Genomic DNA, 15,885 nt, shown 5'->3' with positions numbered 1-15,885 from the left:
TAACAGAAGGTGATGGGAAGGAGGAATGGAAAGACCAGTGACTCATACAGAGACACAGCAGCCTTTCTGGGCTTTCCAGAAGACTGGGCGGTTAAATGCAAACACCCCTAATTTCCAGTTCCTGAAACAATACGCAAACCAAAATGCATCAATCCTTCAAAATCCAAATAGCTCCAAATTTGGTGACGCCGTTCTCTACACGCACACAGTGTACGAAAACGCACGCTTTGTGGGAAGTGGTTCTTAAAACATATATATTGGCATATATATTGGGAAAGTTCCACTGAAAAATGCAGAGAGCTCCTTGGAGGAATAAAAGGGGGTGAGATATAAATGCAATGCGGTGACTTCATTCCCTATTTTCATATTTTCTTTGCTCCAGCTTCAGACAGGAGCTGTTGCTCAGCTGGGGCTCACCCTTGGACTTTGAGGCCTTCTGCAAGGATACTGGGATTGTCTATCCATTGCCAAAAAGGAAAAAGACAATTCTGTCTCCTCTCCTCTTCTCCCCCACCTGATCTCGCCATCAAACAGCTGGCAGCTAAATTAGTTCCCTCCTCACATGGTGTTTAAATAGAAGAAGTGGTTGCAGTTTTCTTTTTCTCCTTTTGTTTTTTTTTTGCTGCAAAGTGGGAATAATTTACCAATTCAAATCGCACCGTTAGATTTGTGTCAGCGAAATTGAGCCTCCTTCGTTTTTATCTCGCTCTCTTCCTCTGTCTCCCTTTCGTTGAGCTTGCAGAAACAGCAAAAAGTGAAGTAACATTTAATGAGACTTGTGTTTGGCACAATCCGCTGTTGGGTTTTCGATTGCTTGCTTTAATAGCAGCAACAAAACAAAACAAAAAACCTGTCACAAATGACCAGAACCTTACTTGGAAAGTCACTACGTGCTTCCTTGTTCAAAATCAACAGCATAAAGACCCTCAGATATGAACATATTTGGTCTTGAGGTTCTGGAGCGAAAGAACAAAGAAGTCGATCCCTTCTCCATCAGGATCTGTGAGATCCAATGAAGCTGATTGTTTGAAAATTCCCAATGGGGCATCTGGCTAGCCACTGGCGTGATCCAGCAGCCTCGTCTTCTGCTCTTAAATAGTTAATCTTGCAGCTAGCAAGCTCAAAACCTTTTAATTTCCAGGTGTCTCCCCCCCCCCCAAAAAATATGTTATTATAGGAGTTGCTTCTGAACAACTCCTGAGAAATGTCACAAGAACATTTGGGTCTTATGAACACTGGTTCTCAAAAGACCCACACTGGTCGCCTGTATGCTTCGGAGTCTATCTCTAGGGTCTTCAGCTGGCAGACAAAACCCTAAATGAGCTGAGCACCAAATATCCCATGTAGATCTGCCTGGGTGTTGAAATCTCCAGGAGAAATCTCCCTTCAATTCATTGAGCCAGTATTGCATGACAGGGCCTTCTCTGTCGTGGCTCCCGGGTTACGGAATGCCCCTGAGTAGTGTCTGTCTTCAAAGCTGCATGCATATCTCAACATCCAGACAATATATATTATAATCTATGCCTCGTACAACAAAAGATTTTATTTAGAGTTTATTGGAGTCAATCACGATTGCATAAACATGGTCTGTTGATGACAACGTGCTGTTGGAGATGCAGTAAGGAGACTGCTTCTTTGAAGTATATGGTTCACACAGTGGTCAGCGTTAGCAGATTTCTGGAGAAAAATACTAGGAGGTATAAGAACTATTGTGGGGAAGGAGTTACAATTTTTGGAAGGTAACATCATCTTAAACTATAGGATAAAAATATGACCTCTTTTGATCAATGGATAGACGACATGACAACTCTTATAACCTATGAACAGATCGCTTTCAGATGAAAATTATGTGTGGACAAATTTAATGATATTTGGAAAGTATTTATCGAAACTATAGTAACTCATGAAGTGAGGGATATAATAAGTCTTATATATTTACATATATATTACATAGTTCTACAACCCTAATTACATTATAATGTTACTTCGTTGTTGTTGTTATCCTGTTTTGTTTCTTTCCTTCCTCTTCTTTCTTCTTCTTATTTACTTCAATTAACTGTAAAACTTTCAATAAAATATAAATAAATGGAAAAACCCCAAAACACCCAGTTTAGATGTGCCTTTCCACACAGACTTTTTGGGGGAGTTGAGGATGGAATCTGAATATCCCTCTCACTGAGGCAGGCTTGCCATTTCTGACTAGTGTTGATTCAGTTTATAATCTATGGCCGGATCTTCCCCCCTCCTCCCCATCCGCCTTGTATTTCTGTCTCCCTACAGTGGTCTCTAGTGATAGTGACAGCGACTCTGAGTTCAGCTCGTCGAGTCTGGATGACCGGTCTTTGCTCGCAGGATCGAAGGGTTTCAAGATCAGACAACACCGAGCGGAATCTGGTGAGGAAAGCAACTTCTTGTGTCACTGGGTGCTCCTTCAGCATTGCAGTATTATTAATTATTATTATTATTATTATTATTATTATTATTATTATTATTATTAAGATTTTATTAAATGTACAGTGGTACCTTGGTTCTCAAACTTAATCCATTCCGGAAGTCCGTTCCAAAACCAAAGCGTTCCAAAACGAAGCACGCTTTCCCATAGAAAGTAAGGCAAAATGGATTAATCCGTTGAAGACTTTTAAAAACAACCCCTAAAACAGCAATTTAACATGAATTTTACTATCTAATGAGACCATTGATCCATAAAATGAAAGCAATAATCAATGTACTGTACTATAAAATAAATAAGAAGGCATTGTAGATGATAAAAATTATTATTATTTTTTCTTCTTACCTGCACTGATGATAGTCATTGTTTGGATGGGGGGGCTTTTATCCATTTCCGCAGTCACACAATCAATCAGCTGAATTGGGTTCCATGCAGTCACAAAAACAAATTAAATGAAAAAGCCTCAAAAACAAAAACGCAAAATAAATAGCAAAAACAAAAGTGCCAAACTTAATCTGTTCCAGAAGTCCGTTTGACTTCCAAAACGTTTGAAAACCAAGGCATAGCTTCTGATTGGTGCAGGCGCCCCGGAAACAATAGCCGACAGCCGCATCGGACGCTCGGCTTCCGAAAAACGTTCGAAAACGAGAACACTTACTTCTGGGTTTTTGGCGTTTGAGAACCCAGGTACCACTGTGTATACATTTGCAGGAGCACTTTGTACAAGTTTCTAAGGCACAGGGGCAGAGCCTTATTCAGCTAGAGGGCCACAGAACCTTCTGGAGGGGCCACTTGCCAGTGGTGGGCGGGGCCAGAGGCAAAAGCGGGAGGGGCAACTGATGCAAATTTTTACCTGTGTGCAGGCAAGTTTCTGCACACTCTCACCCCCCCCCCATCCTTCCACCCAGGCAAGCAAAGAGGAACGATCAGAGTTCAAGGACACATTTCCCGCCACTCAAGGAAGGGGTGATGTCGGGTTGGTGAGGGGTGTTACCTGGGGAGAGAAAGGGGTGTGGCCAAAGAGAAGGCGTGGCTTGGGGGAGACCTCTGAGGGCCAGGCAGAGAGATCTAGAGCGCTGCATTTGGCCCTCAGGTCAGCACAGACCATCTTAAGGGGCTGGAAGGCCAGGAGAAATGGCAGCAGTCGTAATTTGGCTCAGGTTCAAAACCCAGTGTTCAAAAAGGCATTATTGGTGTCTTGGTTAGAGCTCCGACCCAGGGTTCAAATCCACAGTCAGCCATGAAGCTCACTGCCTAACCTACCCTCCAGTGTTGCTGTGGGGATTAAATGAGGACGGGGAGAACCACATGTGCACTGTCTTCAGCTCCTTGGAGAAAAAGGCAGGATATAAATGCAATAAATAAATATAAAAGAAATAAAAACGCAGTGTGGTTTTGCGGGGAGGGCCTTCCATTTGAAAAAAAAAGTTTAAAATGGTAGAGGTCTCCCTGTTAATACATAAAAGCCTCTTTTCAGGAACGTGTTTATTTGACTTCACTGCGCCGTAGAAAAATTGATCTTCGCAAGACTCCTCTTAATAAAGTCACGCTGGTTTTTTTAAGGCCATAATATTATTTTGCGCAGTGGCAGATTTTAATCTGTGACATACTTTGGCATTGACTGATTATTGTTCCAAGGTTTCTTGAGCGGCTGCCTCTGCGTGATAGATCGTTTCAAATCATTTTATAGGGAAAGGGGCTGGCTTGCTATTGACGGATAACGTCCTTGCGTACATTTTCTTAAAATGGATGCCTTTGGGAATAAGCACCCGTAGCAACTGTTTCTGCAAAAACATTTTCTCTCTCTTTCGGTTAGCTTTTGTTTTCCTTACCTTGATGAAGAGCTCCTGTTGCTTGAAGTGCATGAGGGTGGTTTTCTAAGGGGGGGGGAATAATGTGTGTGTGTGTGTGTGTGTGTGTGTGTGTGTGTGTGTGTGTGTGTATGTGTGTGTGTTGGGAGAAACACAGCTCTGTAATAGAGATCACCTCCTTGGCATACTGACGGTCTCAGGTTTTCTCCTCCATGACATCTCCAGGCAGCTCTGGAACATAGCTGTCAAGCGTCCCTTATTTGGCGGGACAGTCCCTTATCCCAGTGCCATGTCCTGCTGCTGTCCCTTATTGGTGAGGCTTCGTTTGGTTGCTGGCTGGGCTTTCTGTCTTTGGCTCGGAGGGGCTCAGAAGTCGAACATACCTGTGCCCGGAAAATCCCTTATTTTGGCTGATGATCCCTTATTTTCGAGGCTGCTGGTCCCTTATTTTCAAATCTGTAAGTTGACATCTATGCTCTGGAATGTCTCTGCTGTGTGGAACCATAAACCCTGGAGAGTCGTCGCCCATCACGGTTGACAATACTGTGCTAGTGGTCTGGCTCAGGATAAGGCAGCTTCCAATTTCAGCCAGCCCTTTGTTCAGAACCATGAGGACTGGAGCCTTGCTTTAAATTTACGGGAAAGGTCTGCAGCTCCGCTTGGCATGTACAGGGTCCCAGGGTTCCATCCTCAGCATCCCCAGGTAGAGCTGAAACTGACCGTCCACCCTGAACTTGATGGACTTGCAGTTGAATGGGGTAAAGTACTGTCATGTGGGGGGACGCGGGTGGCGCTGTGGGTTAAACCACAGAGCCTAGAACTTGCCGATCAGAAGGTCGGTGGTTTGAATCCCCGCGACGGGGTGAGGTCCCCCTGCTCCTGCCAACCTAGCAGTTCAAAAGCACGTCAAAGTGCAAGTAGATAAATAGGTACCGCTCCGGCGGGAAGGTAAACGGCGTTTCCGTGCGCTGCTCTGGTTCACCAGAAGCGGCTTAGTCATGCTGGCCACATGACCCGGAAGCTGTACGCCGGCTCCCTCGGCCAATAAAGCGAGATGAGCGCCGCAGCCCCAGAGTTGGTCACGACTGGACCTAATGGTCAGGGGTCCCTTTACCTTTACCTAGTGTCATGTGGGACTTAACTGTCAAAGAGCGAGTTGGCAGTAAATCACACTGATCAAAGTTGGAGTTAACCCTTTATTAGCGAAAACACAACCTGCACAGCACTTGGCTGAGTGTCCGGCCTTAATGAGCACAGCAGCTCATCCCTGGTAGGTCTGGCCCCATGGATCAGTTGCTGAGACTGAAAGTCCCACCCCACAAAGCTGCCTGAGTCCCCTCCTCCCCAGGGTTCTCCCCCCCCCCAAGCAATCAGAGACTGTGCCTGCATAATGCTAACTTATCCTCCGCCCTTTTCATGTCTCTCCTGGTTCTGGGAGAACAGCAGGGAGGGGAGCTTGTCACAGCAGGAGGGGGAGACCCTGGGACTCTTCACCAGCCTGACTCATCTCTGCCTCTTGGCCTCTCCTGCTCCAGCTTCGGGACTTTTCTCTGCCACAGACTCTCCCAGCTCACTGAGCCCTGTTCCCCCTCGTCTTCCAGCCCCTCCTCTTCCCAGTCTCCTCCCTCTGACCACTCATCGTGGGTCTTCTTCTCCTGGGGGGTCCCCAGCTGATGCCTCCCACCATTCCTCTACATCCAACCGGTCCGTGTCACTAACCATCAACCCCCCACCCCGATTGTTGTGTGTAAGACCCCCAGAAGGGCCTGGCTGCTGGATATTTAGGTGTAGTTTTGAATGAGGTTTCACAAACCAGGACAGATAACCCCAAAGTATAAACATCCTCCAACAATTGTCAGCATGAGAACAAACAATTAGCATGAAGGCAGAATGATTCTAGTGGTGGCCAGGGCAAGACTCCATAGAAAAACGTGGTGTTTCAGTCCTTGCCGAGAGCCTTCTTGGTGGTGGCACCCGCCCTGTGAAACGCCCTCCCATCAGATGTCAAGGAAATAAGCAGCTATCTTGTTTTTAAAAGACATCTGAAGGCAGCCCTGTTTAGGGAAGTTTTTAATATTTCATGCTGTGTTGTTTTTAACACTCAATTGGGAGCCGCCCAGAGTGGCTGGGGAAACTCAGCCAGAGGGGCGGGGTATAAATAATATATATATATATATATATATATATATATATATATATATATATATATAATTATCTAGTCCAGCATCGTGATCTCACAGCTGCGGTTGGGCTCTCTGCCTCCTGCTCCACCAGCCATCACAGGGAATGGAGCTGTAAGTAGGAATCTGCATGGACTGGCCAAGAGATCAGACCCTCTTCTCCCCCCCCCCCTTGCAGTGTCCAGCAGCGAAGTGGCCCGGACCCCCACCAGGACCCCCAGCCGTGCCTTGGGGAGCATCTTGTCGGAGAGCCAGAGCAGCCTCTGCAGCGAGAGGGGAGGAGCCTTGAGCGCTACGGAGAGCTGCCACAGCGACCTCCCGGCTGAAGACGAAGACAGCGATGCCGGCCGCGGCGTCTCTGGTGAGTGGGGAGGAGGGGAAGAGGGGCACAGGAGGCCGGCCAGGCTGTCCTGGACCATCAAGGAAGCTGCCTTGTACCGAGACAGACCAGGGGTCCATCTAGCCCAGCAGTGCCTGCACTGACTGGCAGCAGCGCTCCAGGGTTCCAGGCAGCGGGACGTCCCTAGTCCAAGGATTGCACCCGGGGCTTTTCGCAAGCTGGACAGATGCTCTCCTGCTGGTCTAATCCTAACTGTCCAGACCTCATGCTTCTCAGTGGAGAGGTGGTTATAGTAGGAACATAAAATGTTGCCTTATAATGAGCAGATCATCAGCCTCTCAATAGCTCAGTCAACAGAGCACGAGACTCTGAATCTCAGGGTTGTGGGTTTGAGCCCCATGTTGGGCAAAAGATTCCTGCCTTGTAGGGGTTGGTCTAGATGGCCCTCAGGGTCCCTTCCAACTCTACTTCTATGATTCTAAAACCGACAGGCTGCAGCTATCCTGGGTTTCGGGGAGAGGACATTTGTTTGGTTGGCGCTGTGTGCAGAAGCCCTTCCTTTTGTCTGTCCCGAGTCTTCCAACATTTACCTTTCATTCGGTGGCCCCAGTGAATTATCACATTATAAGACGGGGGCGGGGGGAAATCCCTGTCCACTTTCTCTACATCACGCCCAATATTACACACTTCTCTACTGTGTTCCGTCCCATTACTCGCTGTTTTTTTCCAGATTAAAAAAGACCCAAACATTGCAATCTGTGCTTGCTTTCGTTTTTAAAGATACAAGTTTCTAGTCCACGTGATTCTGTGAGAGCAGGGTGCTGGGCCGGGTGGGCCCTTGGCCTGATCCAGCGGGCTCAGCTTATCTTCTTAAAGGTGCTTTCCTTCGGCTCTGTAAAAAGATGCTAGGGGGTGGGCCACAGGCAGCAAAGCATGCATTTTGGCCTGTCTGTGCTGTGGTCCTGCCACCCAAATGGCTCCCTTTCATGTTGGAACAGGAAGTAAGGGCTGTTTTTTCACTCCTGCATCATTAGATCTTCACCTGGGAGTTTTGAACTCTTCCATCAACTTTGCTGCTTTTAGCTTACCAAGGGAACTTGGGTGCAAATGAAGTTTGCAAGAACTGGGAATTAAAAAAAGGGGGGAAAAGCACCCTGAAGTGTGACTTTGTTATCCAGGGTGAAAATTTTAGTGTTTGCAATGTATATTTATATATATTTTTCTGGGCCAGCTCTAAATCTAAGGCATTAATATGCACACACTCTGTTTCGCACCTTGACAGTCCTCCTCTCTCACTTCCCCACCCCAAATCAGCTTGCTTTGCAACTTGCCGGAAACTTTTCTGTGTGCCTGTGGGACATTGATTTTGGATTGAACCTGGGAAATTCAGTGCACTCTCCCCGAACCACAGACAGGGCTAGATGGATGCTGTTTTGCCAGTACATTTGCAACTAAGCAACTGAGAATTCTGTGGCCTGCTTTCATTTCAGGTCCCTTATCCTGCTTTATTTGTTTGCCTAATTCATTCTGCTCCTGTTTTTTAATCAAGCCAAAGGAGGCTTTGGCTCTCTTGCCACAAAGAATCTTATTCACTAACTCAAGTTGCTTAAAGGTAAAGGAACCCCTGACCATTAGGTTCAGTCGTGGCTGACTCTGGGGTTGCGGCGCTCATCTCGCTTTATGGGCCGAGGGAGCCAGCGTACAGCTTCTGGGTCATGGCCAGCATGACTAAGCCGTTTCTGGCGAACCAGAGCAGCACACAGAAATGCCGTTTACCTTCCCACCGGAGCGGTACCTATTCATCTACTTGCACTTTGACGTGCTTTTGAACTGCTAGGTTGGCAGGAGCAGGGACCGAGCAATGGGAGCTCACCCCATCGCGGGGATTCGAACCGCCAACCTTCTGATCATCAAGCCCTAGGCTCTGTGGTTTAACCCACGGCACCACCTGTGTCCCAACTCAAGTTGCTTAGATGTCACCAAATTTCGCCCCATCTCTCTCTCTCTCTCTCTCTCTCTCTCTCTCTCTCTCTCTCTCTCTCTCTCTCTCTCTAATATATCTTCTTGCCTCTTAAAAACAAAAACGAGCTCCAAGAGCAGGATTCTGCAGCTAGGGTCAAAGACAGGCACCTAAATAGAGCCTTGCTGTGTCAGGCCAGCACCCTGTTCTCTCATCAGCCAACCAGATGCCCCTGTGGGAAAACAGCAAGTAGGAACTGAGCAAAAGAGCAACTCTTCCCCACCTGTGATTCTCAGCAGCTTGTGTTCAGAGGTATACTGCTTCCAACAGAGGGTATCAGAACATAACCATCATGGCTAGTTGCCTTCTCCTCCATGAATTTGGGAGCATATTCACCCAGTGCTTTTCCAGTTGCACTGGCTCCCAGTGGAGTACAGGGTCAGATTTAAGGTGCTGGTTTTTACCTTTAAAGCCCTTCACGGCCTAGGACCCTTGTACCTATGGGACCGCCTCTCCCGGTCTGCCCCATGGAGAGCCTCAAGGTCCATAAATAGCAACACCCTAGAGGTCCCGGGCACTAAGGAAGTCAGATTAGCCTCAACCAGAGCCAGGGCCTTTTCAACACTGGCTCTGGCCTGGTGGAATGCTCTGCCTCATGAGACCAGGGCCCTGCGGGATATGATTTCTTTCCACAGGGCCTGTAAGACAAAGTTGTTCCACCTGGCCTTTGGCTTGGAATCAACTTGATCCCTCCTTCCTCTTCCTTTTTCCTTTCTCCTTCTGTGATGGAACTCCTATATGGGGACTTCCCTGGCTTTTTTTCTGGCCCACGTAGGACAAGTCTGGATAGTTGGCCTTGGTGAAGATTTGACGTTTTCTCCCCCCAAACAGTTTTTGATCTGTGCTTCCACTGAAATGAGGCTGCATTTTAATGTTGTATTTTAATCTTGTTTTTAAGTTGTATTTTAATCAATTGTTTTTATACCTGGTGTTAGCCGCCCTGAGCCTGGTCTTGGCTGGGGAGGGTGGGGTATAAATAAAATTTATTATTAATCCTCTTTTAAAGCCATCTGAGTAGTCGGCCATCGCTGCCTACTGTGGGAGGGAGTTCCATAGGTTAACACTGTTCTGTGTGCAGAAGGACTTTATTTCATCAGTCCTGAATCTTCCAACCTTCAGCTTTGTTGGGTTCTGGTGCAATGAGAGAGGGAGAAGAGCTTTCCTCTATCCACTCTCTCCACTTGCTTGCATATACTTGCTTTTCTCTAAACTAAAATGTCCCCAAACCTTTCCTCCTCCTAGCGAATTTGCTCCATCCCCTCAATCATTTTGGTCACAGTGGTACAAACTGCTGTGTTGCCCACACAGCTCTCGCTCCTTCTTGTCTCCATTAAAACAAACATTCCCAGAAACTAGTATGACTCTTCCCGCCCCCCCCCCAGTCTTTTGTCCTTCCCTGACTCCCCCCTCTGCCCCCCCAATCCTTCTTCCTTTCCTCTCATCTCCCACAACGTCTTACTTCTATAAAGCGTTAATGGACCTTGTTTTCTAACCGCGAGTCTGGCTAACAATCCATAACTTCTTCGCTTCATTATGGCTCTTAGTGAGCTTTTAATGATTTCTGCAGAGGGGTTTGTTGTGGGGCAAGGAGAGGAGGAACCCCAATCCTGGGAATGTAGGTGCTGAGAAATCTTCTGTGGGGCACTCTCTCCCCACAGAACGTTCTCGGAGACATAAGGCAATAGGGAAAACAAGTCTGTTATTAGGATTGTGACGCTCTTAAGCATGGACATAAAATCCCCTTTGATTGTCTGCTGCTTAAATTGAGATGAGGGTTTTAAAAAAACATAAGACTAGCTTGCTGGATGAGGCCAGCAGCCCATGTAACCCAGCCTCCTGTTCCCACAGTGGCCGGTCAGATGTCCTGTGGGAAAGTCACCAACAGGAGCTCATCGCAAGAGCATCCCCAGCTATGAATGGCCAGTAGCTTTTTTACAGTCAAGAGGTATATGCATAAATAAAATAAATACATACATATAAGGCAGTCGTAAGTGGTCTTACACAGATGCGACTGACCTAATGCAGCCCTGGAGCAAAGGGATCGCAAGAGACTCAGAAGAGCAGCCAGGGAGGGACTGAATAATGGGACTGAATATTAGGACCTTCCTAGCCCCTTGATAGAAACTACAGTTTAAAAAAATGACATGCAAGGTGAACTCTGCCTCAACGTTGCTACAAGGGCAGCATTTATTGTTCTCTGGGCTCTTGTTGTATCTGCCTTCTGATAAATTGGAAGAGAGAACATTAAACCTTGCCCAAAGAGGAAAGCCTTTCTGCGTTTTGGGATAGTTCACCACTCAAAATATGCCTTTTCCATCTTTGCAAAAGGAGGCATGGCCACCCCGGTGTATGTTAGCAAAGATAACCTAAGAAAGGCATTATGTTTGGGAAAATAGTTTGCAAAACTCTCTCTCTCTCTCTCTCTCTCTCTCTCTCTCTCTCTCTCTCTCTGTGTGTGTGTGTTGGCCATAGCTGTCAACCTTCCCTTTTTTTGCGGGAAATTCCCTTATTCCATCACTGCTTCCCGCTGCTATCCCGGATTGTTAGATATCCCGTAGATGGTCCCCGGGACAGGTGAGGCTGCTGATCCCTTATTTTCGAGGCCGCTGATCCCTTATTTTCAAATCTGAAAGTTGATAGCTATGGTGTTGGGAGAGATTTCCATGAAAATGCTGACTTTTTTTCATGAGGAACCCAGAGAGAGGAAAATCCCCAAACTGGAGGATTTGTTGTCAAGGTTTCCCATTTACGGGGCTGTGTTGAAATCATGTTTTGTTTCCTTTCTTTCCAAGGGAAAAGACGCCTTCTGTCAAGCCCGCGGCGTTGATGGGGGCCCAGCTCCTTCCGGAGAGGTTTCCTCTACACCGACCCGCTGTGCAGAAGCCGGGCTGGACTGTGCGACCCGGGACTTTTGGGGCGGGTGGGGAACCAAAGACACACGCCAGCCTTACAGCCCTGAGCTTGCCACTGTGCAGAAGGTGATGTGACTGTGGCTTTTGCCCTCCTGTTTTGTTTTGCTCCTCTTGCTGATAGATGAAGAACTGGCGCAGTTGAGGAACAACCTTCTCTCTCTCTCTTCTGCAGGAGACCCCTGCAAAGAAACCAAGAGAACTCCTTTGACCAACTCTCTCCTTTCCCCTTTTGGGGTTGGGGTTCCCTTCATTTTTGACCGCGTGCGCTGAGATGCTGACTAGAACGGCTTTCTCTTGGAAAGAGGGTCCTTCTGTTGAGTGGTTAGGGAGAAAGAGGAGCTGTGTGGTGTGGCTGGAACGCTTAGCTCTTTGCACAGGCCTAAAAATATTTTGCATCCTGGGAAAGGCAGTGAGTATCAGTCCTGGGCGGAGAATGGGCATCGCACTGGGTCTAGGATTTAGGATGGACGGACGGCAGCCAGGTTAGTGGCTGGTAGACCCTTTTTAAATTAAATGCCACTGCAGCCATAGCTGGAGGGGGAGGAACTGTGCCATGTGGCAAACTGAGTTGCCTCATTCTGAGCTGATTCATCCCTCCTTCCGCCCAATCGCTGGGAGGCTTTTAGGACAGCAGTTTGGAAAAGAGAAAGAGGATTGGCTGCAAGTGAAGTGGGAGCCCCCTTGTGTCTCACTTGCCCCCTTCTCCCCATGGGGAATGCCTTCCCAATTAAGTGTGTTGCAATTGGGATCTGCAACTGGAAGCTCTTAAGGCCAGATCCAGCCCCTTAAGGAATTCCGTCACAATCATTACAGCTCGTTTGGGGTTGGGGGGATCCATCCCTGACGAAAAGTGTCCCTCTTGGCTTCCCCTCTCTCTTTGCAAAATTCCTTGTTTGGCCTTGTATGTTGCACACAATGTGTTCCGCTCATGTGGGAGGCTGTTTTTTAAAAAAATAAAATAAAATTCAAAATGTGCTGTTTGCTGTGTGTGTTCTTGGTTTCTGAGCAGAAGTGGCTTGCCAGCTGAGGTGGAGCTCCCGCAAAAGGTGGGCCGCTGTGGCGTCACCTCAAAAAGAACGCTGTAGGTTTGGAAAATGTTGAGAAAAGCGCAAGGAAAATGATAAAGGGGAGGGAGATACCCCCCCCCATGAGGAAACAATGCAGTGTTTGGGACTTTAGTTCTGAGGGGGTGGGGAATCTCGTGCTCCAGGGCCAAATGAGCCCCCCAACCCTCTCTATATAGAGCCAGTGTGGTGTAGTGGTTAAGAGCGATAGACTCGTAATCTGGTGAACTGGGTTCGCTTCCCTGCTCCTCCACATGCAGCTGCTGGGTGACCTTGGGCCAGTCACACTTCTCTGAAGTCTCTCAGCCCCACTCACCTCACAGAGTGTTTGTTGTGGGGGAGGAAGGGAAAGGAGAATGTTAGTCCCTTTGAGACTCCTTCGGGTAGTGATAATGCGGGATATCAAATCCAAACTATTCCTCTTCTTCTTCTTCTTCTTCTTCTTCTTCTTCTTCTTCTTCTTCTTCTTCTTCTTCTTCTTCTTCTTCTATATGGCCCCTGGGACTCTCTCCAGGCCGTGCCAACTTTCCCAGGACACACCTCTTACTGGGCTTGTTCAAGGGCCAGGTAGAGAGGCCTGTGGGGGGTACATTTGGTACCAGGACCTGAGGTTCCCCATTCCCTGCAAGTCACCCTCTCAGACCAAAAGGATACTGCACATCTGAATGTGCCACTACCCTGCTGCCCACCAGCTGGGCTTGAAGGCTTCAGCCTTCTCCAGCCCATGACCCCCCCCCCCCAAGCAACAGACCTTCAATGGCAGCCGGCTTCTGAACTCAGAGATGCTCCATCTATCCACTGTGACTTCAGCTCCCTGCAGAAACCGGTCTCCAGGCTCTCGCCAGCCGCTGTCAGAAACAGACCCCAAACTTGAGATCGTTTTCCCCCACATTGCGGCATCTCCCAATTGGCCTGTGACCGGGACGCCAAGAACAGACCTTGTGTGCTGCAGGAAACGTAAATGACTTTGAGGGGGTTGAAGGTCTTCCATGTTTCTGCATTCCTCTCCCTCCTTCCCTCCATCTTCTCAACCCTAACGCCATTAACAATACATCTTTCATAGCCCCGTACTTTCCCCCCGCCGACGCTCCTCCTGTGATTATGATTATTTCTACCTTCTGTTGAAAACCATCCAGGATAATGGAGCCCTTTAATAGCAGCTCTGAAGCCGTTCTTCTTGGCCTTCGGCTTGTCATTCATTTTGCCTGACAATGAGCGGGGCCATTCAAACCTCGCCAGCTAAGAAAAATCACGCTATTGTTCATAAAAAATCATATAGCTCTTTCTTTCTAGATCTCCACCTTTTGCTCTCCATTCAATCTCAAGGCTTTTTAATACCCGACATCCTTTTTTTTTTGCAATTTGCATGGTGGTTGTTTCCCCATCCCCCCTTCTCCAAACTCTATGCAAATTGCTATGGGGTGTTTTTGGAAGAAGAAAAAATTAATCACAGCAGTCAAGAGCTGTTGTGTTGATAAGAAATGTTCCTTTCTATCCCGAAAAGCTGTCTTGATCTGATGCTCCTCTTTCTCCTGCAACCACCTCTTTTTGCACCCTTCACCCCTCTGAATCATTTGAATTCAGCTCTGAATTATATGTATCTAAGGGCTGATTCAATCCCCAGGTGGTTGTGTTTAAAATTTGGAAGCAGGCGCTGTGGGACTGTGACTCCCATCATCCCCGGAGCTAGTGACCATCTTGGCTGAGGCTGATGGGACTTAGAGATCCTCCACGTCCCTTCTTCAAGAGGCACCCCCCCCCTCTCAGGAGCAAATATCTTTTCTAAACAGAGGCGTTCCCTTCTCTCTGGGAGCCACACACTTTCTCTGAGCTCTCCGTGGTGCTGAAACCAAGGACCTGATTCCTTCTGCCTTGTGCTGTCTCTTTGTTGAGGACAGGGCAAGGCAATTCTTTTGCCCTGACCACATCTGGAGGGAGCAGCCCAAACACCCATGTGCAGGAGAGAGTGGCTGTTGAGCTCAGGTCCTGTTTGTGGACTTCCCAAAAAGGAAGAGACCAACAACATCTGGAGGCACCAGGTCCTCTTAACAAGAGGAAGAGTGTACACTCCCCACACTTAAAACGCCTGTGCAAATAAAATTAGGCACGGCATGGAGAAAGTGGACAGATTAAAAAAAATTCTCCCTCCTAGAACTTGTGGACCATCCAATGAAGCTGAATGTTGGAAAATTCAGAACAGAGCATAGAACTGTAGAGTTGGAAGGGAACCTGAGGATCATTAGTCCAAACCCCTTCGATGCAGGAATATGCAGCTGTCCCATGCAGGGATCGAACCTGCAGCCTTGGCGTTATCGGCACCATGCTCTAACCAACTGAGCTATCCGTGATACAAGAGAAGACTTCTTCACCCAGAGTTAAACCATGGAACTCATTCCTGCAGGAGGTAGTGGTGGTCATCAACTTGGACAGCGTTAAAAGAGGATTGGACAAATTCGCGGCGGAGAAGGCATGACGACTATACTCTGCCTCCACAGCAATGATTCTGAATACCAGTTGCTGGAGACCACAGGAGGGGAGAGTTGCTGTTGTGCTTGAATCCAGCTTTCTGGTTTCCCACAGGCATGTGGCTGGCCGCTGTGAGAACAGGATGCCGGACTAGGTGGCCCAATGGCCGGATCCAGCAGGCCATTCTTAGGAGAGGAGTAGAATCTCCCAGGCTCATCGTTTTGTGCTTCAGTAAGTGGAGCAACAAAGTGGCGCTGTCAGGACTGTTAGAAACAGTGTTATTTTAATCCCCACAAAACACTCTGTCATCCTTGTTACACCGTGTCAGATGGAGCAGGAGCGGATGGAGGAGGAGGAGGAGTTTGTTACACCTGGTTACACCGTGTCAGATGGGCAGGAGTGGATGGAGGAGGAGGAGGAGTTTGGATTTGATATCCCGCCTTTCACTCCCTTTAAGGAGTCTCAAAGCGGCTAACATTCTCCTTTCCCTTCCTCCCCCACAACAAACACTCTGTGGGGTGAGTGGGGCTGAGAGACTTCACAGAAGTGTGACTGGCCCAAGGTCACCCAGCAGCTGCATGTGGAGGAGCGGAGACGCGAACCCGGTTCCCCAGATTACGAGACTACCGCTCTTAACCACTAC

General features: G+C 47.9%; 1 protein-coding gene across 2 annotated transcripts in view; it reads left to right on the top strand.

Annotated features, from left to right (window-relative positions):
- The window catches only part of RPH3AL (rabphilin 3A like (without C2 domains)), a 54,934-nt gene extending 42,251 nt beyond the window's left edge, over nt 1-12,683 (top strand). For both annotated transcript variants that reach the window (XM_083480098.1, XM_083480097.1), the window contains exons 7-9: nt 2,281-2,394; nt 6,619-6,801; nt 11,593-12,683. In XM_083480098.1, coding sequence (XP_083336224.1) covers nt 2,281-2,394; nt 6,619-6,801; nt 11,593-11,627 — 332 coding nt within the window. In that variant the 3' untranslated portion in view covers nt 11,628-12,683. The remainder of the gene's footprint in view (nt 1-2,280; nt 2,395-6,618; nt 6,802-11,592) is intronic.
- Nucleotides 12,684-15,885: the final 3,202 nt, after the last annotated feature.

The sequence above is a fragment of the Podarcis liolepis genome, assembly GCF_965112155.1.
Source record: "Podarcis liolepis genome assembly, chromosome: 16".
In the NCBI taxonomy this organism is placed as follows: Eukaryota; Metazoa; Chordata; class Lepidosauria; order Squamata; family Lacertidae; genus Podarcis; species Podarcis liolepis.
The sequence above is the reverse complement of the archived record's forward strand: the minus strand, read 5'-3'. Positions and strand labels throughout refer to the sequence as shown.